The sequence below is a fragment of the Sciurus carolinensis genome, chromosome 4, assembly GCF_902686445.1.
Source record: "Sciurus carolinensis chromosome 4, mSciCar1.2, whole genome shotgun sequence".
In the NCBI taxonomy this organism is placed as follows: domain Eukaryota; kingdom Metazoa; phylum Chordata; class Mammalia; order Rodentia; family Sciuridae; genus Sciurus; species Sciurus carolinensis.
The window spans coordinates 100,990,323-101,016,714 of NC_062216.1; the positions used below are offsets into that span (position 1 = coordinate 100,990,323).

The window sequence follows — 26,392 nt, forward strand, 5'->3', positions numbered from 1 at the left end:
TGACTTATTTATGGCCGTTTCCCACCTCAACTGAGTGCCACTCAGTAAAGAGCAGGCATTTCCTACACATTTTAAAACTCTGAAGAGAAAAGAAAAAAAAAAAAAGAGACCTTGGAGCTCTTATAATCTAGCTGTCTATTCTTACAAATCCCAAAAGAAGCTGAGACTCAGTGACTCTTCCAGATCCTTTTAGCACTATAAATTTGGTGTGGAGCCAGGATCAATCTTTCCTCTCCCAAGTTTCCCACTCCAGGGAGCTTTCCAAACCAAGCTGTTGTTTCCTCTAGTCTCCCTTTATTATTCCTACAGGAAGTATAAACAGTGTCGAGCACATGTGAAAACCAAATGTTTGCTTCTCTTCCCATAAAATGCCTTTTTGATATTGTTTTGCCAACTTTAGTGAAGAAATCACCAAGACCCTATGTGCCTTACTGAGGACCTGACACAGAGGAGATGGAATTCCATGACAATCCAGTCCTATTCCAAAGCTTGGCCTGGAAGCCTCACCCCAGGTGGTTGACACAACCAAAACAACTGTGGTACTCATGCAGAAAGGGTGGCTTTCTACACAGAGGAATAGGGCTATGTGCACTGACATCTCTCACATCCAGAAGAGGGATTAATGTAGTGAATCCACACTTCAATAGCTATGCCTACTTTCCTCAAACTCAAATGACCATGAAAAAAAAAATTCTGTTAAAAGAGAAGGATCACAGAAGAAAATACCAAAACAGTAACAAACCCACTGGGAAACACTTTAGACAAGTCATGGTTGGATAATCAGGCTTCAAACCTATTTATGAGGAAGCTCACAGGTAATAAGGAACTAAGCCACCTTGTCTGATAGAACATTTCTCCATATAGAAAACAGGACACCTTCCGTCTTTCTAACCTCCTGGATTACCTGGCTAAATTGTGATTATCCAGGTCAAGGCTCTTCCCTCCAGACAGCTACACAACACTGACCACAGTTCCCAAGCTTGAAGGTGTGGCTCAAAATTCACAGCCTCAGGATCAACAGACAGAATAACAGGCCATACACTAGCATTCCAACAAAAGGGCTGACTCATCTGGGCCAGGACATTTTTATTACTTTGCACTTAGCTGTTTCTTCCTGTGCATTTGTCCACCAGGCCTATTAATCTTAAATGCAAACTGACTGAGGGCCAAAACCAAGCTGGTTTGTTAATGTGAGTCTCAGTAGTGGGCTCCATTTACAAACTGCAGTGACATATCGAGTCTTGCTTCCATACGTTACACTGCTGATGATCAAAAATAAACAAATAAATAAATTTGTTTCTTCAACTAGTGTGTACTGTCAACCACATGGCTAAATCAGACATATTTTTAAGCTCAAAATGAAGCTATACATTTAATGCTTTGTAGTAAAATCAGAGGTATCCTTCCCTCTAAACAAAAGTTTTTTAATTAAATTCTTATTCATTATATAAATACATAAAACCCAAAAAGAATTTAATATCATTATCCTGACAATCCGAATTTTTTTCTACTTGTATAATAATAGCATATATGCTTCAAGTTGTTTTGCCAACTTTAGTGAAGAAATCACCAAGACCCTATGTGCCTTACTGAGGACCTGACACAGAGGAGATGGAATTCCATGACAATCCAGTCCTATTCCAAAGCTTGGCCTGGAAGCCTCACCCCAGGTGGTTGACACAACCAAAACAAAACTAGACTTACCATTTGAACTACCAATTATGTAGAGACAAAAGGAAGGTCAAAGCTTTTCAAATACCAATTTGGCAATTGTACAGGCCTATAATCTCAGCTATTCAGGAAGCTGAGGCAGGAGGATTCCAAGTTCAAGGACAGTCTGGGAAAATTAACAAGACCCTTTCTCCAAAAGGGCTGGGGATACAGCTCAGTGGTAGAGCACTTGCCTAGGATGCATGAAGCCCAGAGTCTATCCTGAGTATAGTAAAAAAATAAATAAATAAAAATAAAAGAAATACAAACTTGGGAAATGTGAACAAAGCAGGTTCAATGCTCTTGTTAAAAAAATGTATTTGTAATGCCTATTTTTACACATTGTTTACATCCTGCAATTGCTTATCTAAATCAGACTGTCAAGATTATAGATCCTAAGAATATTTTTATATGTCTATATAATATATTCTCTGGAAATAAATACTTCAGTGAAAATTAACTAGAGCCTTTCCTTGGTTTTCTGAAAAGGCAAAATTTTGGATTAGATATATAATTAAACATTCTGATAAAAACAGAAACTCAATTATTTGAAAACTAATACATGAAGGTGTTCATATTGTTAATAAAAATTGGTATGGAAAAAATTTGGTATGGAAATTAATGTGATACACATGTTAACAAGGCATTTAATATTTTAACTGAAGTTATTTATTCTGAAAATACTTCACACTATGATTTTTTTAAGTTAATATGGAAGGTCAATAATGAATGCATGTATTTATACATCTGAGTGACTTATACATAGACATTCAGAAGATACAAACATACAAAATCACAACTACATCAAGTATATCCAATTTAGAAAAATACGAAAATAGTAAAACAAAAGAAATATGATTATGTGATTATGTGAGGACAGTAGCAGTCTTTGTTCCTTCAAAATTATTATATTACTTTTTGATGAAACTATATTTACTTTGGTTTGGTTGTGTCCATAAAATCATTATATAACTTAGCTATATTAAATAACAGTAAAGGAATATAATTTCTAAATGAAACCACCATATAGTATTAAATTTCACTTAAGTATGAAATCCACATACCTGAACCAACCTCCTTTTCCTCTTCTTCAATGCTGTTTCTGATACTGTCATACTCCTCATCAATGGTCTGGTTACCACGCATCTGAGATAAAATTCTACGGGCCTTCTGAGTCTGTCCTTTCTGAATTAGCCATCGAGGACTTTCAGGCAAGAAGAGAAAACCAAAGAACTGTATAACTGCTGGAATTGCTGCTAGTCCCAACATGTACCTGCAATAAGAAATTTACATTTATTGTAAACTGTGATCTAATAGTACTGAGTATGTACTCACCACATGCTTTTGTGTGTGGGTTGACCACAATAATCTCTAATGGCAAATTAAAATTATTATACATGTATACATCATTATAGTATTTTATGCAGTACTGAAAACTGAAAAATGAAAAAAAATCTAATACTTCTTTTACAAATTATGATAAAAATAATGGGTAGAAGTCACAGTCATATATACACATTCTAAACCAACACATCATGCAAACACACTATACGATCAGGTGTGGTGGCATATGACTGTAATCCCAGTGATTTAGGAGGCTGCTGCAGAAGAATTCCAAATTAGCTTGAATTCATTAGATGAATAAATAAGCTTGAGTGAGATCCTGTTTCAAAATTTTAAAAAACTTCTTTTACAGTGCCAGGGATATAGCTCAGTGAATAGAGTACCCCTGGATTCTATCCCTAGTATCACAAAACATAAAACAATCATTCTGACGGCCCCTAATAGTATACTAATAGAGTTCTGATTTTACAATATAAAATTGGGGCTGCTGTGGTTTCAATAAGTATTCCCCAAGGCCCATGTGTTAAAAACTTGGTTTTCAGTCTGTGGTGCTATTGGGAGGCAGTGCAACCTTTAAGAGGTAGAACTTACTGGGATGAAGGTCACTGGGGACATGCCCTCAAGGGGATATTAGGATCCTAGCCTCTTCTTTCTCTTTGCTTCTGAACTTTCATAAGGTAAGAAAGTTCCTCTGCCAAATGCTCCCTGCCATGATGTTTTGACCTGCCACAGCTCCAAGAGCAATAGGTGAATTGATCATCAACTGAAACCTGAGCCAGAATGAAACTTCCCTCTTATAAGTTGTTTTGTTTTGTCACAGTAACGGAAAGCTAACAATGAGGCTAAGATAAAACTGTTGTGCGCCTATAAGATGAATTTTCCTGAAATTAAGTGCCCAAGTTTGTTTCTTTACACCTATTTCTTTTCTGTGAATAATTATAATGTTATTATTATTTGTTTTTAATAGTATTCGTATTTCATTTTGCCATTAAGCATCACGTTTACCACACTAACTGTGAAGTAAAGGCCTGCAGCAAAAAAAGATGGAGTTGGAAGCAGATAATCCTAATTTAATAACTGAAAATATAAAAAGCTGCTCATGTCATTTTAAATTATCTGTCATTTTCTTTAAGTGTCTCTTCCTGATAGCTGGCAAAATTATAAATAGCAGATACTTCACTTAAAATCCATCAAAGAAATCACAAGAATAGCAACATGAGTTCAGGTATACCAACACCAAAGCTCTCTTCAAATTATGGTGATCGAACTCATCTAAAATCTCTAGGCCTCGATCTTTTTAAACCGAAAGGGTTAAATTAGATAAATTTTAAAGTGTCTTTCAAATGGAAAATTCTATGACTGTAGGACACCTGGATGTTTTCTATTGCTCCAAATCCCTTGGTATGTTCCAAGGTAGATTCATGATGACAAAGTTCAAAAGACCAGTTCCATTTATGCAAAAGCCATGCTCATTGATATTGGTAAGTCAATGAAAAGTCACCTGACTCAAGATATCTTTCAAGGCTATTCCTCACAAAGTATTAGCCATAAAGATTCTGGAGACAGATGTCTCATGAAATAAGGTCACTATTTTCCAGGCAATTTCATTTTAATTCTAATACAATATAAGAAAATAATATAACTGTCATGTGGGTATTAAGAATATCTCTTGCAATGAACTACAAATTAAAACTATACATGAAAACAAAAATTAAGATTCAAAGCATAAACTGTTTATGAATGACTAAAGGAATCACTATTTCATACTTAAATTCATGGGTCCTGATAATTACACCAATGTTTATAGTCTTTCTTTCCTCTGCTCATCCACAGAACTGTTTTTTTTTTTTCCCTCACAGTTCTATTTTAACCTCAGTTTAGCCACACTTTTCAGCCTCAATTCATGTCACTGCATCTTATATTATTACATATTATTGACCTGTTCAACTCAATGATGAAGCACCTGGTAAAATATCTTGTACACAGCAGGCACCAATATACTTTTTATAAAATGGTAAGAAAACAGCCATATATCTGAACTTTCTGTAGTAACTATACAGAAGATACCTGTGCTTCAGACTCACACTGCAAATATTTCATGTGGCAAATCTTCTGGATCACTTAGCCCTGTAAACTTACTCAGTAATTCCTTCTAACAAAACCATTTATCATTCTAGATATACTCTGACTCTCTCTTCTGCAAGAATCTTTAGATGAGAGCTAAAGAGGTAAGCTCACATGAACACACATTTCTGGCTTCCTCTTCTTCAAACATTAACTTATATAAATAAATCTATGATTTAAATGAATATTTTATTGCTATAAACAAAATTTGCATCTGGTTTTTTAAAGAATTTTTAAAAAGCATTTAGGCTAGGGGTGTAACTTAGTGGCAGAGCACTCAGCATGTGCCAAGGTCTGGGTTCAATTCCCAGCAATGCAAAAACAAACAAAATATCACTAACAAAGAGTTATCCTATATTTCCAATTATTTAAAAGAAAAGAGATTTTTAAAATATAGACACTAAATATACTATATCAAGAAAAGAGCAAGAAAAGTTCTAAAGATGAAAATGTTCATGTTTCATTTCTTTACACCTCTCATGATCTTTCTGTGGAAAGATTAAAAGATTGAGATGAAAGAGCAGTAGCAGTAGCAGAGCATACCTCACAAAAGCACTTGAATTGAATATAGAAATGGAATCGTTTTCAGGCCCAAAGACGCTCACGTAATATTTTGTACTTCACTACTCACCATTAGATCCCAGGATGTGATATTTTTTAAGTTGAAAGAAAAAAAAAGAAAAATGGAAACATACATATTAACCTGTGCTTCTTAAGTGAGCTCTAGAATGCAAAGTACTTTAGACCTCTGGGCTTTGAAACAGGCAAATTCTGGGAGGCTAGGTCTGAAATTTATAGTGCAATGACCTGTACTAAGTTGGAGAAAGGAAGCTGCACTTGGCTGCCAACATTTAAGGACACTAAAGCCTCTTCCCAGAGACTAATCCTGGGGAAAGAAAAGAAAACAAGTTTTATTACTTATATCATAAAACTTTTTATCAAAGTAAAATAAGAGAGTTTATTTTATTCATCTTCCCTGATAAAAATATTTTGATAGAAATAATCTTTATGGCTTTGTAGAAATCCAATACCTAGGATGGAGGTGAGGTAGCTGTCGTCTATAATGGCAAGAATAGAAGAACACATCTGGGTCTCACTTCACACTATGATTTAGGTAGGTACCTCCAAGAGGCTTGAAGTCACCAGCCTGTGGAGTTACTGAGAAGTAGTGGAACGTTTCAGAGCTGGGGTTGGTGGGAGGAAGTCTGGTCACTTAGGGAGTGACTCTGAAGGGCATTTTGGACACCAGCCCCTTCCCTTTCTGCTTTCTGGCCACCATGAAGTGAGTGGTTTTGTCTGTCACATCCTCCCACCATGATGTTCTGCCTCACCACAGGCCCCAAAACAACAGGCCAAATGCCCATGGACTGAAATCCCCAAACTGTGAACCAAAATAAACCTTTCCTCTTTTTAAGTCAATTATCTCAAATGTGTTCTTACAAGAACAGAAACTGACCAATACACTTCAGATACAAGCCTAAACACAAGATATTAAGTTACCTAACATTTTAACATTTAACATTTTAACTCACCCATTTTATAGGACTGCTGGAAGAACTGACAGAAATCATTCACTCAGTACCTAGCTGAGTAGACAGATGCTCAGCAAAAAAAAAAAAAAAAAAAAAAAATTATCTCCCTAAAAAAAATGTTTCAACTCATAACCATGCAATCAAGTCAATGTAACTTGTCTGTTCTAAATGACATAACTTGCCTGTTCTAAATGTATCATCCACCCAAATTTTCAGCAGGTAGAACTAACCAGTTTCTTTCTTAAGGAAAAATCATTCCTCTGATGATATGCAGGCTGGAAAACTGAAAGAATAAATAAGAGGTTGCTTTGCTTTGGGACGGATGAAAAATTCAACATGAGCATAAAGGAGATCTCTAAATGTAGTTATGTAATACTAAGGACTAACAACAATTGTTCTTCTCCATCCAAGACAATCAGGAGCCAGATGAATGACATGGAGTCCTGCGACAGACTGGGGTAGACAGTCCCTACAGATATAGGAGAGCTCATTATTATAAGCTAAACCAAGGGTTATAAACCCTGGCTTTAAGTACAAATCACTCAGGGGCTTTTTAAAAACACACCACTGTCCAGACTCCACCCTCCCCCAGGGATTTTGATTAATTGGACTGGGCTCTGGGCCCAGGGAACTCTATTTTATTAAAAGCTCCCCAGGTGGTACTAATGTGCAATGGGGGCTGAGAACCAGAGATCTAAATGTTTTAAAAACCCAGAGGGTAAAAATGAATGAGCACCCAAGGTTCACGCCTTAAAGAAAAGCCATTTATCTTTTGGAGGCAAGACAGCACATGGGTTGAGAAAGGGAAAGCAGACCAACTTCAGTGAGAATGGCAAGCTTTCCTGAGTTCCGAAAAGAATTGGAATATTCTTTATCATCATGATCACTTGCTGCAAGATACCCTGGAAAATCTGCTAATTTTCAAGTTTTAAAATGAGCTGTTTTCTGGCACAATTAGAAATATGCTCACCCACACCCAGGACAGCGCCATCACTGGTCGGTCACAGTCAGAATGAGCTGGCAGGTGAGTCAGGCTGCCTGCATCTCGGAGGTAGCAGGCGGGCACCCAACTCGCCTACCTTGTGGAGCTAGCCAGAGGCTTCTTTATAGGCTGGTGCGGGCATTTTGAATTATTCCTGAGGGCATGGCCATCATCATTGGAAGGGCCGCTCCCTTTCTGAGACACCTATAGGAGGCTAGAGGACCTTTGACAAGACCGAGGAGTCAAGAAGAGGAGGTATTGAGAGACTCAGGACCAACTCAAAGACACCGGGTGAATCTCTCCCACTGGTCGGGATCCCCGGATGGGGCAGTAGTCCCAAAACGCAGGGAACCTCATGGAGTAGAGTGGCCCAGTGAGACTCCCCTGATGGAGCTGATTACCCACTAAACTAGGAGCATTGCAGAGGAGGGCCGCACAGTGAGAGGCTTCAATACAGAGTGAGGGTGCGAAGCCCAGGTGGTAGCTCTGGTCCCCAGGGAATGTAGTAGAAGAGGGCCGCTCAGTGAGAGCTTCGATGTAGAGTGAGGGTGCGAAGCCCAGGTGGTAGCTCTGGTCCCCAGGGAATGTAGTAGAAGAGGGCCACTCAGGATCCCCATCTCAGGAGGTAGGTCAGGACCTCTGGGAATATCACAGAGGAGGACTTCCCAGTCCAGGTGGTAGTTCTGGACCAAAGGGAACTTCTCAGAGGAGAGCTGCCCAGTGAAACTTCCCCACTGAGTAAGTCTTCCCCGCTGGGCCAGGCTTTCCCACCAGGGCAGTAGAACCAGAGACACAGGCCCAGATCAGACGTGCCCCAGTCTGCAATCTAGTCCCCCTTTGACTGACCATCAGTCAACAAGCGGAGGCACCTCTGCCCACTGACAGGGAATATATCCCACCTGAAGGCCACCACCACTAGAGGGGCAGCTTCCTAGTGGAGCACAACATTATCAAGCTCCTCCAAGACTTCAGGCTACTGAAGGCTAAGAGGTGAGTTATTGGAAATCTACAGAGACAATATTAGTCAATAGAGGAAATCTGGAATGTCCAAGAGTTTCACTACTAAACGGGTAGATATTTGAACAATATGAAAAAACAAGGGAAGAAAATGTCCCAAACAAACCAGATGGTATAGCAATAAAATCCAATGACAGCACAGCAGAAGAAATGTCAGAAAGGGAGTTCAGAATGTACATAATTAAAATGATCAGGGAAGCAAACAAGGAGATGAAAGAGCAAATTCAGGCATTGAATGATCACACCAATCGACAGTTAAAAGAGCAAGTACTGGAAGAAAAAGGTCATTTCAATAAAGAGTTAGAGATACTGAAAAAAAAAAAAAAACAGAAATCCTTAAAATGAAGGAAACAATAAACCAAATTAAGAACTCCATAGAAAGCATAACCAATAGGATAGAACACCTGGAAGACAGAACCTCAGACATTGAAGAAAAAATATTTAATCTTGAAAACAAAGTTGACCAAATAGAGAAGATGGTAAGAAATCATGAACAGAATCTACAAGAATTATGGGATATCATGAAAAGGCCAAATTTGAGAATTATTGGGATTGAGGAAGGCTTAGAGAAATAAACCAAAGGAATGAACAATCTATTCAATGAAATAATATCAGAAAATTTCCCAAATCTGAAGAAAGAAATGGAAAATCAAGTTCAAGAGGCTTATAGGACTCCAAATACACAAAATTAAACAGACCTACACCAAGGCACATTATAATGAAAATACCTAACATACAAAATAAAGAAAGAATTTTAAAGGCTGCAAGAGAAAAGAATCAAATTACATTCAGGGGGAAACCAATATGTGTATCAGCAGATTTTTCAATCCAGACCCTAAAAGCTAGAAGGGCCTAGAACAACATTTTTCAAACCCCGAAAGAAAACGGATGCCAACCAAGAATCGTACACCCAGCAAAACTTACTTTCAGATTTGATGGCGAAATAAATTCTTCCGTGATAAACAAAAGCTAAAAGAATTGACAAAAAAGAAAGCCGGCATTACAGAACATTCTCAGCAAAATATTCCATGAGGAAGAGATGAAAAACAATGATGTAAATCAGCAAAGGGAGGAACTACCCTAAAGGAATAGCCAAATAACGGAGAAATCAAGTTGTGTCAAAAAAAAAAAAAAAAAAAAAGAGTCAAATGACCGGGAATGTAAATCATATCTCAATAATAACCCTGAATGTTAATGGCCTGAACTCATCAATCAAAAGACATAGACTGGCAGATTGGATGAAAAAGAAATATCCAACAATTTGCTGCCTGCAAGAGACTCATCTCATAGAAGGAGATACCCACAGACTAAAGGTGAAAGGATAGGAAAAAACATACCATGCACATGGACACAGCAAAAAATCCGGACTATCCATCCTCATATCAGATAATGTGGACTTCAAGCCAAAGTTAGTCAGAAGGGATAAAGAAGGACATTTCATACTGCTTAAGGGAAGCATAAATCAGCAAGACATAACAATCATAAATATCTATGCCCCAAATAGTGGTTCATCCATATACATCAAACAAATCCTTCTTAATTCCAGGAACCAAAGAGACCACAACACAATAATACTAGGTGATTTAAACATACCTCTCTCACCACTGAACATATACTCCAAACAAAAATTGAACAAAGAAACCATAGATCTCAATAACACAATCAATAATTTAGACTTAACAGACATTTATAGAATATACCATCCTACAAAGAGCGAATACACCTTCTTCTCAGCAGCACATGGATCCTTCTCTAAAATAGACCATATTTTATGCCACAGAGCTAATGTTAGCAAGTACTAGTAGAGATACTACCCTGTATTCTATCAGATCATAATGGATTGAAATTAGAAATAAATGACAGAGTAAAAAACAGAAACTACTCCAACACCTGGAGATTAAAATAATATGCTATTGTATGATGAATGGATAACAGAAGACATCAGGAATGAAATTAAAAAATTCTTAGAGGTAAATGAGAACAAAAAGCAACTCATCAAAATCTCTGGGACACTATGAAAGCAGTACATAGAGGAATATTTATTTCATGCAGTGCATTCAATAAAAGAATAAAAAAATCAACAAATAAACGACCTAACACTACAGCTCAAAGCCCTAGAAAAAGAACAGAGCAAAACCAAAAGTAGTAGAAGACAGGAATTAGTTAAAATTAGAGCTGAAATCAATGAAATTGAAACAAAAGAAACAAGCAAAAAATTGACTAAATAAACAGTTGGTTCTTTGAAAAAATAAACAAAATTGATAAACCCTTAGTCACACTAATAAAGAGGAGAGAGAAAACCCAAATTACTAAAATTTGGAATGAACAAGGAAATATCACAACAGACACAATTGAAATACAAAACATAATAAGAAGCTATTTTGAAAATTTCTACTCCAACAAAATAGAAAATCTTGAAGACATCAGGTTTCTAGAGACATATGAATTACCTAAACTGAACCAGGAGGACATACACAATTCAAATAGATCAATTTCAAGTAATGAAATAGAAGAAGTCATCAAAAGCCTACCAACAAAGAAAAGTCCAAGACCAGATGGGTTCTCAGCCGAGTTCTACAAAATCTTTAAAGAAGAGCTCATTCCAATACTCCTCAAAGTATTCCATGAAATAGAAGAGGAAGGAACCCTCCCAAACTCATTCTATGAAGCCAATATCACCCTGATACCTAAACCAGACAGAGATACATCGAGGAAAGAAAATTTCAGACCAACATCCTTAATGAACATCGACGCAAAAATTCTCAACAAAATCCTAGCAAATCACATACAAAAATATATTAAAAAGATAGTGCACCATGATTAAGTGGGTTTTATCCCAGGGATGCAAAGTTGGTTCAACATTCAGAAATCAATAAATGTCATTCACCATATCAACAGACTTAAAGTCAATAATCACATGATTATTTCAATAGATGCAGAAAAATAGTTGATAAAATACAGCATCCCTTCATGCTCAAAACACTAGAAAAAATAGGGATAGTGGGAACATTCCTTAACATTGTAAAGGCCATCTATGCTAAGCCCATGACCAATATCATTCTAAATGGTGAAAAACTGAAAGCATTCCCCCTAAAAACTGGAACAAGGCAGGGATGCCCTCTTTCACCACTTCTATTCAACATTGTCCTCAAAACTCTAGCCAGAGCAATCAGACCAAAGAAATTAAAGGGATACGAATAGGAAAAGAAGAACTCAAACTATCCCTATTTGCTGATGACATGATTATATATTTAGAGGAACCAGGAAATTCCACCAGAAAACTTTTAGAACTCATAAGTGAATTCAGTAAAGTAGCAGGATATAAGATCAATGCTCATAATTCCAATTCATTTTTATACATAAGTGATGAATCTTCAGAAAGACAAGTTCGGGAAAATACCCTATTCACAATAGCCTCAAAAAAAATAAAATACTTGGGAATCAATCTCACAAAAGAGGTGAAAGACCTCTACAATGAGAACTACAGAACACTAAAGAAAGAAATTAAAGAAAACCTTAGAAGATGGAAAGATCTCCCATGTTCTTGGATAGGCAGAACTAATATTGTCAAAATGGCCATACTATCAAAAGTGCTATGCAGATTCAATGCAATTCCAATTAAAATCCCAATGACATACCTTACAGAAGTAGAACAAGCAATCATGAAATTCATCTGGAAGAATAAGAAACTCACAATAGCTAAAGCAATCCTTAGAAGGAAAAGTGAAGCAGGGAGTATCACAATACCAGACCTTCAACTATACTACAAAGCAATAGTAACAAAAATGGCATGGTATTGGCACCAAAATAGACAGGTGGATCAATGGTACAGAATAGAGGACACGGACACAAACCCAAATAAATATAATTTTCTCATACTAGACAAAGGGGTCAAAAATATGCAAAGGAGAAAAGATAGCCTCTTCAACAAATGGTGCTGGGAAAACTGGAAATCCAAATGCAACAGAATGAAACTAAACCCCTATCTCTCACCCTGCACAAAAATCAACTCAAAATGGATCAAGGACTTCGGAATCAGACCAGAGACCCTGCATCTTATAGAAGAAAAAGTAGGTTCAAATCTTCAACATGTTGGCTTAGGATCAGACTTCCTTAACAGGACTCCCATAGCACAAGAAATAAAAGCAAGACTCAATAACTGGTATAGATTCAAACTAAATAGCTTTCTCTCAACAAAGGAAACTATCAGAAATGTGAAGAGAGAGCCTACAGAGTGGGAGAAAATCTTTACCACTCATACTTCAGATAGAGCACTAATTTCCAGAATACATAAAGAACTAAAAAAACTCTACACCAAGATTACAAATAACCCAAGCAACAAATGGGTTAAGGAAATGAACAGACACTTCACAGAAGATCTACAAGCAATCAACAGACAAATGAAAAATGTTCAACATCTTTAGTAATAAGAGAAATGCAAATCAAAACTACCCTAAGATTCCATCTCACCCCAATTAGAATGGTGATTATCAAGAATACCAGCGAGGATGTGGGGAAAAAGGTACACTCATACATTGCTGGTGGGGCTGCAAATTAGTGCAGCCGCTCTGGAAAGCAGTGTGGAGATTCCTTAGAAAACTTGGAATGGAACCACCATTTGACCCAGCTATCCCACTCCTTGGCCTATACCCAAAGGACTTAAAATCAGCACACTACAGAGATACAGCCACAACAATGTGCATAGCTGCTCAATTCACCATAGCCAGATTGTGGAACCAACCTAGATGCCCTTCAATTGATGAATGAATAAAGAAACTGTGGTATATATATACAATGGAATATTATTCAGCCATAAAAAATAATAAAATTATGGCATTTGCAGGAAAATGGATAAAATGGAGAATATCATGCTAAGTGAGATAAGCCAATCTCAAAAAACTAAAGGACGAATGATCTCACTAATAAGTGGATGATGACACATAATGGGGGGTGGGTGCAGGGCAAGAATGGAGGAAGGAGGGACTGTATAGGGGGATAAGAGGGGTCGGAAGGGTGAGAGGGAGAAAAAAAATAACAGAATGAATCAAAAAATATTACCCTAGGTAAATGTATGATTACAAAAACGGTATGCCTCTACCTCATATACAAACAGAGAAACAAGATGTATCCCATTTGTTTACAAAAAAAAATGAATTTAAATAAAAAGAAGAAATATGGTCACCCAAATGTTTGTCACAAAACTAAGGAGCAGGCCCTCTAATGGGAACAAAGCTTTCAAATGGTGTTGTGAGGCCAGTTGTCTGAAAGAACAACATCCATTTCACCTCAGGTTAAACCTCCTTCCCAGTTCTAGCAACTGAAGCTCTGTGAATCAGAGATCCTGGACTCCTGGGCATCAGATCTCCCTGACACACTCAGCTGACCAGGTAGGCCTGCTGCTACAGCTTTCAAACAGGCAGGTGCCCCACACAAACCCAGACAGGTCCCCCACTGAACTGAATAATTGCCATCCTCTTTGCTTTAAGGAAATCGCACCTGCTCCCACCTATGTAACCTAAGACAAGTGTCCTATAACATGTAAGTGGCCATTTAAGGCACAGGTTTTTGCAGTTCATAACTAGAACATTCTCTAAACTGATAAGAGATTAACTGGCATGCTATTTATTCTTTAGTGGTTCCAGAAGTCTGAAAATTATGTTCCAAACGTGAAATTCTACTTGAATACATGAGCTCAGCTTGTATATGTATCATTTAACAACAGAAACAGCAATGGTAATAACTAATATTGAGCACCAGTGACTATGTGCCAAGCACTGTTCAAAAACTTCAAATACATTAACATTTACTATCTATGAGAGATACCATTATTTCCCTCATTTTATAGATTAAGAAATGTGGCACAAAGAAGAAACTTGGCTAGTAGACGGGAAAACTACAATTAAAATCCTGGCAGTGTGGCGCCTATAATAAATATTTACTGTTAAGTCATGCTATAATAAATGTTCAATAATTACCTGATAATTTGCTGCAAACCATAAAAGGGGCATTAATTTACCTTAGTTTCATGCTTAAAGATTCTGAGTGGCTCCTGGACATGGAAGCTTCCCATGCTATGGTACCAAAACTTGCACCCTTAAACAGGTTTCCATGAGATTAGAGAATATAGAAATAAGAGAGTTGAGTATGAAGTTGGAGATTTAGTTGGAAAAGGAAACTCTTCAGACATTAATGGAAACTGCTGCTATGTTTCAAGGACGAAAAATAATCTTAAAACCTAAAATACCCATGACGTCTTGGGTGGTGTTAAGGAAACGCTCCAATGGGGAGGGTCATGTACAGAAGTTCCATCATGAAACAGAAATGGTTTTTCCAGGATCGTGCTACTTGGACTGAAGGCAGAGACACCTGCAAGTATTGAACTTCTTCCCAGCAGGACTGACTTTGGAACTGTGTGAGAAGCTGTCAGATTATATGGACTCTTGGACAGTATCCTATTTAGTAGCCCTTGACTAATCAATAAATTGTTGCTTCATTTTGGATGGCAGTTCTAAGACAAAGGGACAACATCCTCTTTGGAAGAGGTTTTTCTGACTGAAGGGAATGAAAGCAAATCATCTTGGTAGGCTGAATAACCTGCTGTTTTCTAGCAGTGATGGAAGAACTGAACAATACAAGTGCCTCTGTTTTTCAGTTTCTATTGATTCATGAGTGATAGCCAACATCTGGCCATATGTTAAGGCAGGAGGGCAATGGAAAATTGGCTTATTAAAGGAATACCTGTATGGGGCACAGACTTATGGAAATCACTATGGCAGTCTGGGTATAATAGAAGGAGAAATAGTAGCTGAGGTCAAAGGAATGAATACAGGAGTTATGTAGCAACTCCTTAGAGTTATTCTGGCAAATTAGTGAGCCTGGTGGGGGTGGGGGCAGTGGTGATCCTCAACTTTGCAGCCAAATCCGAGAGAAGTGTATGTAACACCTGGAGACCTGGTATACGTGAAACTGGTATCTGAGTGGGGACAGTTAAGGGACTGAGCCCTTTAACCTGTTGGGCCTGTGCTCACTCTTGCAGTTAGTACTAGAATTGAATCAGATAGTTGGATGTCTATCATCTTGAGAATCAGAGAACTGGTTGTTGGTGTTGGAGAACACCTCAAAAAGACTGTGCAATAAACATATACTACTTTTACAATGGAAAAGAGTATAGTAAACTTTTTTATTCACTCCCCTCTATGTCGTAAAACACTGCAGACACAGCAAAGCAAAGGGGACAGGCAGTGGCTCTTAATCCCATCTGTACCTAACAGAGGACTTGCACAGAACTGTGCTGGGCTTCAAGTTGGATTTAACCAGTCTAGAACAGCTAGTAGCAAACAGAATACCTTATGATTCTCTCAACACCTATCCTTATTAAACCAGACTTCCCTAAGAGCATTACTATCATGCAAAAAACAACCGACTACTAAAAGAAAATATCCACTATTCCAAGGTAAACGTTTACTGCTTCTTTTGAACACTATGCCAAACTGAACTTTAATTTCATTTTTCTTTAACATACGCACGTATACTTTCTTTGCAGGACAAAAAAAAAATACAGGTTAAAAAAATTTTTATAAATCATTGGGAGCAAAAAATTTAAAAAATTGACTTGTGAGATTTGATCCCTTTGAATATTTGAGATTACGCACATAACAGATATAAATTTGCTTTTCTCTATATTTTTCAACCTCTGCCCTGCAAAGGCCACCCCCACCCACACCCTTTCCAAAGACAGCTGTTTGGGAGTGAAAAACTATATCCTGCACTCATGTTCTGTTTCTCTTTTCCCTGTTTACTTCCCTCCTTAAATTCCTAAGAGATATGAAAGGACTATCAATACCTTACACTGGAAAATCTATATGATCTACGCTTTTAATTGTAAGTTGAGCTGTAACAAAACTCTCATAGTTATGGGAACTCTATTACAACATATTATATTTAAATCAAATTGTATGCAATTGTGTCTACAGCTCTTGAAAAACTGAATTCTGGGGAAAAGGACACTCGCTTAGATAGGCACAGTAAAGGTTCTCAGATACAAGGATCATTTAGTCAATTGTCTTAACAGACCACCAGTGAATAACCAGTGAATAAAGAAACAGGCTTCACTTCCTATGGTTTCCTAACTCCTTTGTCAAAACTATACCTCTCCAAACAAAATCTCCACCTTTCTCCATAGTAGCAGAAAATCTTCATGCTTTTAATTGTAAGTTGAGCTGTAACAGAAAACTCTCATAGCTTAGTGTTTTTTGAAACACTAAGCTGAAAAACAGTGATGATCTCTGAAAGATCATACTGAGCATAATGAGGCTTTCTAACAATATTATATAATATCCAACACTGTGTTATAAAACACAGGAAGAAAATGAAGTGACAAAATTATACTTGTAATTTCAATTGTTTTATTTCCATCCTGTCTCTTTGCTTGGACTATGTTCATATCCATTTTCTATTGATTAAGAAATCATATCCATGTTAGTCCATTCTGAACACTTTAAATAAATTAGAGGAACATCATAAGTAGTAAGACGCTGTGGGTTAGGGCTGGGGTTGTGGCTCAGTGGTAGAGCAGCTGCCTAGCATGGGTGAGGCACTGGGTTCAATCCTCAACACATTTAAAAAACAAACAAACAACAACAACAAAAAAGCCCCTGTTGTTTAGTCTTGAAAACTGAACAGTCTGTGACTCCCCCGAGCCATCTGGTGCTGGGGATTGAACTCAGGGACTCATATACTTTAAATGCACATTACCAATAACCTACACTCCCAGTCTCTACAAATTGGTATGCATTCACATATTAATGTAATTTTTAAAATTCCCTAAGTATTCTTTTCCTGAAATAGTTCACTGAAAATGAAAAGGGCTAGCAATTAAGATGGTAGATTCATTGAGAAAGCTACCCAATGAAGATTTATTGTGTCTGCTTGGAAAGCTAAGTATAAATTCCTTAGATCTCCTTGAGTCATTCAGTTGTTGACCCAACAAGCATCTTCTGAAATGTTTAAGAACTAAGCTAATCACTGAGCACAAAGAACAAATAGCCAGAGATGGTGCAGTCCTGTGTAAATCTGAAAACACCCCTCAAGCCGAAACTTCCCAATAACAAACAGGGTAAACACAACCCAAATTGCTTCAACACATCCAAGAATATTGGTACCCAGTCCTACATCCAGAGCTATGATATTGAGCTTTCCAATGGACTCTGAAGGTTTTTTCATTTATTTCTTCTATATATAAGTATACCATACGAAGTTCATTAACAGGCAAAATAAGTTCTGGGAATCTCTGTTCTTGGTCTACAAAATAAGTGGTTATCATTATGTCTCAGTAACAAAACATTTACATGATAACAGTCATCAAATTATAATTTATTTAATGTGGTTCTAAATAATACAAATGCTTTATATGCAAAAGGTAACACTGAATTTAGCCACTTGCCATAGCGACATTAGAGCAACTTATTTGTAACATTTTTGTGTACCTCATAACTCCATTTTAACAGATAAGAATTAGAGTAAGAAAACATTGCCAAATTGAGATTCTGGTCTAAGTTAATTTTCCTCTGCCACTAAGGACCAGGTAGCACATCAACAGTGGTGACTGATACACCTGATAATCTGACAGCAATTAGAGAGTAAACATGAAATCACAGCAAGGGCACAGAAGGAAAAACATTCCATGTGTCACAGTTTCAATCTTGCAATTTACTTGCTGGTGGTACATGATCAGCAATTGAACAACATCTATGTTCCTAGAGAAAGATTCTATGCAAACTGTTGGAAAAAAAAAAAGTCATTGCCAAATAAGCAAACAACGAAATTTTACCTCTACATACAGACTTTTAGAGGGAAATTCCTGAAGGTAATTTAGAATCAGTATGTAAGTCTAGTAGCTTGGTGAAGGGTATCTGGAGTATTGTGATTACAGCAGCAGCAGTAAGATATGCTTTGACAGAATAAGATTGTGATATTGTTTAAATCAATGAATATGACATTTTGCACAGATATTAGGTAGTTGTATACTAAATGGAAGCATACATAAAGACCTACACAAAATTCACACACAGTACAGTTCCTGTAAATAATCCACACTCATTATATGTATATATCCAAACTCTGAGAATCTTCCAGGCAAAGCTCTGGGTTAGAGACTATGGAGATACTGTAAGTCAACAGACATCTTTTGCTTCAAGAAGCCTACAAACTAGTAATCATCAGACAAAACAGGATTATTTAGTGATTTGGGAGTTCAAGGCCGGAAGATTGCAAGTTCAAGGCCAGCCTGAGCGACTTTGTAAGACCGTATCTCAAAATAAAAATAAAAAGGACTGGGGATACTCTAGCTCAGGGGTAATGTACCCCTGGAGGACAGAACCCCCTTGGGGATCAGGAAAAAGCCACCCAACAGGATTACTTAATGGTAATGATGGGGAGGGGATTACACATAGTGTATGAATCGTGAAACTTACTTCAACAGAGACTATTAAAAAAGTTTTCAAGGCAGAAACATTTATTCACTGGTTCATGTGGAAAAAGAATATGGTGAAAGGAGCCAAGATAAGGTTAAAATTTCTTTTTTTAAGTAAAAGTTACATACAATAAAATGCAGAGATCCAATGTTTTCTTGTAACAAGATACACACACCTAGTGACCAACACCTAGCCAAGACATCCCCATCATTCCAGAAATTTCCCATAATACCCCTTTCCACCAGTCAAGGAAAACCACTAACATAATTTCTGTCCCCATGACTTATTTTGCACTTTGATGAACCTCTTATGGAATTATGAAGTGTATACTCCAGTCCTGAGTTGGAGCTACTTCTTCCTTTAGTGGAACTGTCTGCGCCTAGAGATTGCTTTGCAGACCGGTTATGAATAATGATTCAGTTTACTAAATACAGGGATTTTTCAGATTTCCCACTTTAGCTTGTGTTCAATTTTGGAAAATAGTGACCTTTAAGTAACATGCCCATTCCATCTAACTTGTTGAGTTTACTGGCACAAAGTTGTTCAGTGTTCCCTTATTATCCTTATAATATCTATAGGAATGATATGCCCTCTTTCATTTGACATTGACAATATAAGCAGTATCTTTTTCTTAATCAGTTTAATGAGTTACAATCAGTTTATCAATTTTATCTTTTCAGAGAACCACCCGTTTATTCTCTATTATATTGGCTTTTGATCTTTACTATTCCTTATTCTTTGTTTTGTTTTGGGGCACCAGGGATTGATTCAGGGGCACTCAACCACTGAACCACATCCCCAGCCCTATTTTGTATTTTATTTAGAGACAGGGTCTCACTGAGTTGCTTAGCACCTTGCTTTTGCTGAAGCTGACTTTGAACTCACTCCTGTCTCAGCCTCCTGAGCTACTGGGATTATAGGTGTGCACCATCACACCCAGCTTATTCCTTGTTTTCTTGATTTAATTTGCTCATATTATTCTAGCTTAACATGAAACTTAGCTGATGACTTTAAGTCTTTTCTAGAATATAATCAATATATTTTCATCTAAGTACTTCTATAGCTGCATTTTACAAATTTTAATTTTTTTAGGTTTAAAATTATTTCCCAGTTTTCCATTTATTTTCCTTAGACCCACATATCATGTAGAACATGTTTTAATTTCCAAATATTTGGGACTTTTCTGATTATTATTGATTTCTAATTTAATTCTGCTACAGTTAGGGGACACATTCTATAAGATTTCATTTTTTAATTTGTTAAAAAAATTATTAACATTTATTTTATGCCCAGGATTTAGTCAATTCTGGATAATGTCTGATATGAACTTGAAAAAGAATGTGAACAACTATCGTTGTTGGGTCTAGCAGTCTATAAATGCAACCTTGGACAAGGAACTTCACAGCATTATAGTTTTTCTATAACTTCCCTTATTTTATTTCTTATTGTTCTATTGCTAAAGAAAAAAAGTTAAAAATCTCTAAATATGAGTCTGGGTTTGTATGTTTTCCCCCTTAGTTCTATAAATTTTTACTGTGACAAAATATAAATAAAATGTACCATTTTAACCATTTAAAAGTATTTGGCTGTGCAGCATTAAGTACATTTACACTGTTGGATAATCACCATCTGCTAATTTTTGCTTAATCCATTTTGAAGCTCTACTATTAAGTCAATTACACATTTTTGTCATCATTGTTATTTCTGATGAAATGCCTCTTTTATCATTATAAAATGTCCCTCTTTATCTCTGATAATACTTCTGGGTTTCGAAGTCCACTTTGTAAGATTACTAATAGTGCCACTCCACTTCCCCACACTTAATTCTATCTTTCTCCATCCTTTTACTTTCAACCTATTATCTTAAAGCATGTCTCATTCAGATGATGTAGATGTGTCATATTTTTGGTACACGATAAATTTTACATTTAATATAACTGCTTCTATAACAAGGTTCTTTTTTTTTTTTTTTTTTTTGTTCAAGGGCTTTTTTTATTTTTTTTTATTTTTTTTATTTTTTTTACGTTTACATAGGGTAATGATGTTTATTATATTTTTCCCCTCCCCCCCACCCCTCCCACCCCTCCCACCCCTCTTTTCCCTCTACACAGTCCTTCTTTCCTTCATTCTTACTGCTCTCCTTAGCCTAACTCTAAACCTAACCCTAAACCTAATGCTAGCCCCTCCCACCCCCCATTATATGTCCTCATCCGCTTATCAGCGAGATCATTTGTCCTTTAGTTTTTTGAGATTGGCTTATCTCACTTAGCATGATATTCTCCAATTTCGACCATTTGCCTACAAATGCCATAATTTTATCATTCTTCATTGCGGAGTAATATTCCATTGTATAAATATGCCACAGTTTCTTTATCCATTCATCAACTGAAGGGCATCTAGGTTGGTTCCACAATCTGGCTATGGTGAATTGAGCAGCAATGAACATTGATGTGGCTGTATCTCTGTAGTATGCTGATTTTAAGTCCTTTGGGTATAGGCCAAGGAGTGGGATAGCTGGGTCAAATGGTGTTTCCATTCCAAGCTTTCTGAGGAATCTCCACACTGCTTTCCAGAGTGGTTGCACTAATTTGCAACCCCACCAGCAATGTATGAGTGTTCCTTTTTCACCACATCCTCGCCAACACCTATTGTTGCTTGTATTCTTGATAATCGCCATTCTAATTGGGGTGAGATGAAATCTTAGGGTGGTTTTGATTTGCATTTCCCTTATTACTAGGGATGTTGAACATTTTTTCATATATCTGGTGATTACTTGTACATCTTCTTCTGTGAAGTGTCTGTTCATTTCCTTAGCCCATTTGTTGATTGGATTATTTGTATTCTTCGTGTAGAGTTTTTTGAGTTCTTTATAGATTCTGGAAATTAGCGCTCTATCTGAGGTATGGTTGGCAAAGATATTCTCCCACTCTGTAGGCTCTCTCTTCACATTTCTGATAGTTTCCTTTGCTGAGAGAAAGCTTTTTAGTTTGAATCTATCCCAGTTGTTTATTCTTGCTTTTATTTCTTGTGCTATGGGAGTCCTGTTAAGGAAATCTGATCCTGAGCCAACAAGTTGAAGATTTGTACCTACTTTTTCTTCTATAAGATGCAGGGTCTCTGGTCTGATTCCGAGGTCCTTGATCCATTTTGAGTTGAGTTTTGTGTAGGGTGAGAGATAGGGGTTTAGTTTCATTCTATTGCATATAGTTTTCCAGTTTTCCCAGCACCATTTGTTGAAGAGGCTATCTTTTCTCCATTGCATATTGTTGGAACCTTTGTCTAGTATGAGAAAATTGTATTTATTTGGGTTTGTGTCCATGTCCTCTATTCTGTACCATTGATCTACCTGTCTATTTTGGTACCAATACCATGCCGTTTTTGTTACTATTGCTTTGTAGTAGAGTTGAAGATCTGGTATTGCAATACCCCCTGCTTCGCTCTTGCTACTGAGGATTGCTTTAGCTATTCTAGGTTTTTTATTCTTCCAGATGAATTTCATAATTGCTTGCTCTATTTCTGCGAGGTACATCATTGGGATTTTAATTGGAATTGCATTGAATCTGTATAGAACTTTAGGTAGTATAGCCATTTTGACGATATTAATTCTGCCTATCCAGGAACATGGGAGATCTTTCCATCTTCTAAGGTTTTCTTGAATTTCTTTCTTTAGTGTTCTGTAGTTCTCATTGTAGAGGTCTTTCACCTCTTTTGTGAGATTGATTCCCAAGTATTTTATTTTTTTCGATGCTATTGTGAATGGGGTAGTTTTCCTAATTTCTCTTTCTGAAGATTCATCACTTATGTATAAAAATGCATTGGATTTATGAGCATTGATCTTGTAACCTGCTACTTTACTGAATTCACTTATGAGTTCTAAAAGTTTTCTGGTGGAATTTCCAGGTTCCTCTAAATATATAATCATGTCATCAGCGAACAGGGATAGTTTGAGTTCTTCTTTTCCTATTCGTATCCCTTTAATTTCTTTGGTTTGTCTGATTGCTCTGGCTAGAGTCTCAAGGACGATGTTGAATAGAAGCGGTGAAAGAGGGCATCCCTGCCTTGTTCCAGTTTTTAGGGGGAACGCTTTCAGTTTTTCACCATTTAGAATGATATTAGCCATGGGCTTAGCGTAGATGGCCTTTATAATGTTTAGGAATGTTCCCATTACCCCAATTTTTTCTAGTGTTTTGAGCATGAAGGGATGCTGTATTTTATCAAATGCTTTTTCTGCATCTATTGAAATAATCATGTGATTCTTAACTTTAAGTCTGTTGATATGGTGAATGACATTTATTGATTTCCGAATGTTGAACCAACCTTGCATCCCTGGGATAAAACCCACTTGATCGTGGTGCACTATCTTTTTAATATATATTTGTATGCGATTTGCTAAAATTTTGTTGAGAATTTTTGCATAGATGTTCATTAAGGATATTGGTCTGAAATTTTCTTTCCTTGATGTGTCTCTGTCTGGTTTAGGTATCAGGGTGATATTGGCTTCATAGAACGAGTTTGGGAGGGTTCCCTCCTCTTCTATTTCATGGAATAGTTTGAGGAGTATTGGAATGAGCTCTTCTTTAAAGGTTTTATAGAACTCGGCTGAGAACCCATCTGGTCCTGGACTTTTCTTTGTTGGTAGGCTTTTGATGACCTCTTCTATTTCATTGCTTGAAATTGGTTTATTTAAGTTGTGTATGTCCTCCTCGTTCAGTTTAGGTAGTTCATATGTCTCTAGAAATTTGTTGATGTCTTCAAGGTTTTCTGTTTTGTTGGAGTATAGATTTTCGAAATAGCTTCTAATTATGTTTTGTATTTCACTCGTGTCTGTTGTGATGTTTCCTTGTTCATTCCGAATTTTAGTAATTTGAGTTTTCTCCCTCTTTCTCTTTGTTAGTGTGGCTAAGGGTTTATCAATTTTATTTATTTTTTCAAAGAACCAACTATTTATTTTATTAATTTTTCCGATTGTTTCTTTTGTTTCGATTTCGTTGATTTCGGCTCTGATTTTAACTATTTCCTGTCTTCTACTACTTTTGGTATTGGTCTGCTCTTCTTTTTCTAGTGCTTTGAGCTGTAGTGTTAACTCGTTTATTTGTTGATTTCTACTTCTTTTTTTGAATGCACCCCATGAAATAAATCTTCCTCTAAGTACTGCTTTCATAGTGTCCCAGAGATTTTGATATGATGTGTCTTTGTTCTCGTTTACTTCTAAGAATTTTTTTATTTCCCTCCTGATGTCTTCTGTTATCCATTCATCATATAATAGTGTATTATTTAGTCTCCAGGTATTGGAGAAGTTTCTGTTTTTTATTCTGTCATTTATTTCTAATTTCAATCCATTATGATCTGATAGAGTACAAGGTAGTATCTCTATCTTCTTGTATTTACTAACAGTAGCTTTGTGGCATAAAATATGGTCTATTTTAGAGAAGGATCCATGTGCTGCTGAGAAGAAAGTGTATTCATTCTTTGTTGGATGGTATATTCTATATATGTACGTTAAGTCTAAATTGCTGATTGTGTTGTTGAGATCTATAGTTTCTTTATTCAATTTTTGTTTGGACGATCTATCCAGTGGTGAGAGAGGTGTGTTAAAATCGCCTAGTATTATTGTGTTGTGGTCTATTTGATTTCTGGAATTGAGAAGGATTTGTTTGACGTACGTGGGTGAGCCAATGTTCGGGGCATAGATATTTATGATTGTTATGTCTTGCTGATTTATGCTTCCCTTAAGCAGCATGTAATGTCCTTCTTTATCCCTTCTGACTAGTTTTGGTTTGAAGTCCACATTATCTGAGATGAGGATGGATACTCCAGCTTTTTTGCTGTGTCCGTGTGCATGGTATGTTTTTCCCCATCCTTTCACCTTTAGTCTATGGGTGTCTCTTTCTATGAGATGTGTCTCTTGCAGGCAGCATATTGTTGGATTTTTCTTTTTAATCCAATCTGCCAGTCTGTGTCTTTTGATTGATGAATTCAGGCCATTAACATTCAGGGTTATTATTGTGATATGATTTGTATTCCCAGTCAATTGACTCATATTTGTTTTTGACATGATTTGGTTTCTCCTTTATTTGGCTATTCCTTTAGGCTAGCGCCTCCTGTTGCTGATTTGCATCGTTGTTTTTCATCTCTTCCTCATGGAATATTTTGCTGAGAATGTTCTGTAATGCTGGCTTTCTTTTTGTCAATTCCTTTAGCTTTTGTTTATCATGGAAGGATCTTATTTCATCGTCAAATTTGAAGGTAAGTTTTGCTGGGTATAAGATTCTTGGTTGGCATCCATTTTCTTTCAGGGCTTGGTATATGTTGTTCCAGGCCCTTCTAGCTTTTAGGGTCTGGATTGAAAAATCTGCTGATATTCTTATTGGTTTCCCTCTGAATGTAATTTGATTCTTTTCTCTCGCGGCCTTTAAAATTCTGTCTTTATTTTGTATGTTAGGTATTTTCATAATAATGTGCCTTGGTGTGGGTCTGTTGTAATTTTGTATGTTTGGAGTTCTATAAGCCTCTTGTACTTGGTTCTCCATTTCGTTCTTCAGATTTGGGAAATTTTCTGTTATTATTTCATTGAATAGATTGTTCATTCCTTTGGTTTGTTTCTCTAAGCCTTCCTCAATCCCAATAATTCTCAAATTTGGCCTTTTCATGATATCCCATAGTTCTTGGAGATTCTGTTCATGATTTCTTACCATCTTCTCTGTTTGTTCCACTTTGTTTTCAAGGTTAAATATTTTGTCTTCAATGTCTGAGGTTCTGTCTTCCAGGTGTTCTATCCTATTGGTTATGCTTTCTATGGAGTTTTTAACTTGGTTTATTGTTTCCTTCATTTCAAGGATTTCAGTTTGGTTTTTTTTCAGTATCTCTAACTCTTTATTGAAATGATCTCTTGCTTCCCGTATTTGGTCTTTTAACTGTTGATTGGTGCGATCATTTAATGCCTGCATTTGCTCTTTCATCTCCTCCTTCAATGCCTGCATTTGCTCTTTCATCTCCTCATTAGCTTCCCTGATCGTTTTAATTACGTACATTCTGAACTCCCTTTCTGACATTTCTTCTGCTCTACTGTCATTGGGTTTTATTGATGTAGTATCTAGGTTTGTTTGGGACATTTTCTTCCCTTGTTTTCTCATAATGGTCAGTTGTCAATGGGACCCTGAGATATTGCAGTTTTCCACTATTGGCTTATAGTGTCCCACTAGATTTCCAGT

General features: G+C 36.7%; 1 protein-coding gene across 1 annotated transcript in view; it reads right to left on the minus strand.

The window, feature by feature from the left end:
• The window catches only part of Slc2a13 (solute carrier family 2 member 13), a 349,537-nt gene that overhangs the window by 270,204 nt on the left and 52,941 nt on the right, over nucleotides 1–26,392 (minus strand). Inside the window, exon 3 of the mRNA XM_047548591.1 lies at nucleotides 2,775–2,983. Within this exon, the coding sequence (XP_047404547.1) occupies nucleotides 2,775–2,983 (209 nt within the window). The remainder of the gene's footprint in view (nucleotides 1–2,774; nucleotides 2,984–26,392) is intronic.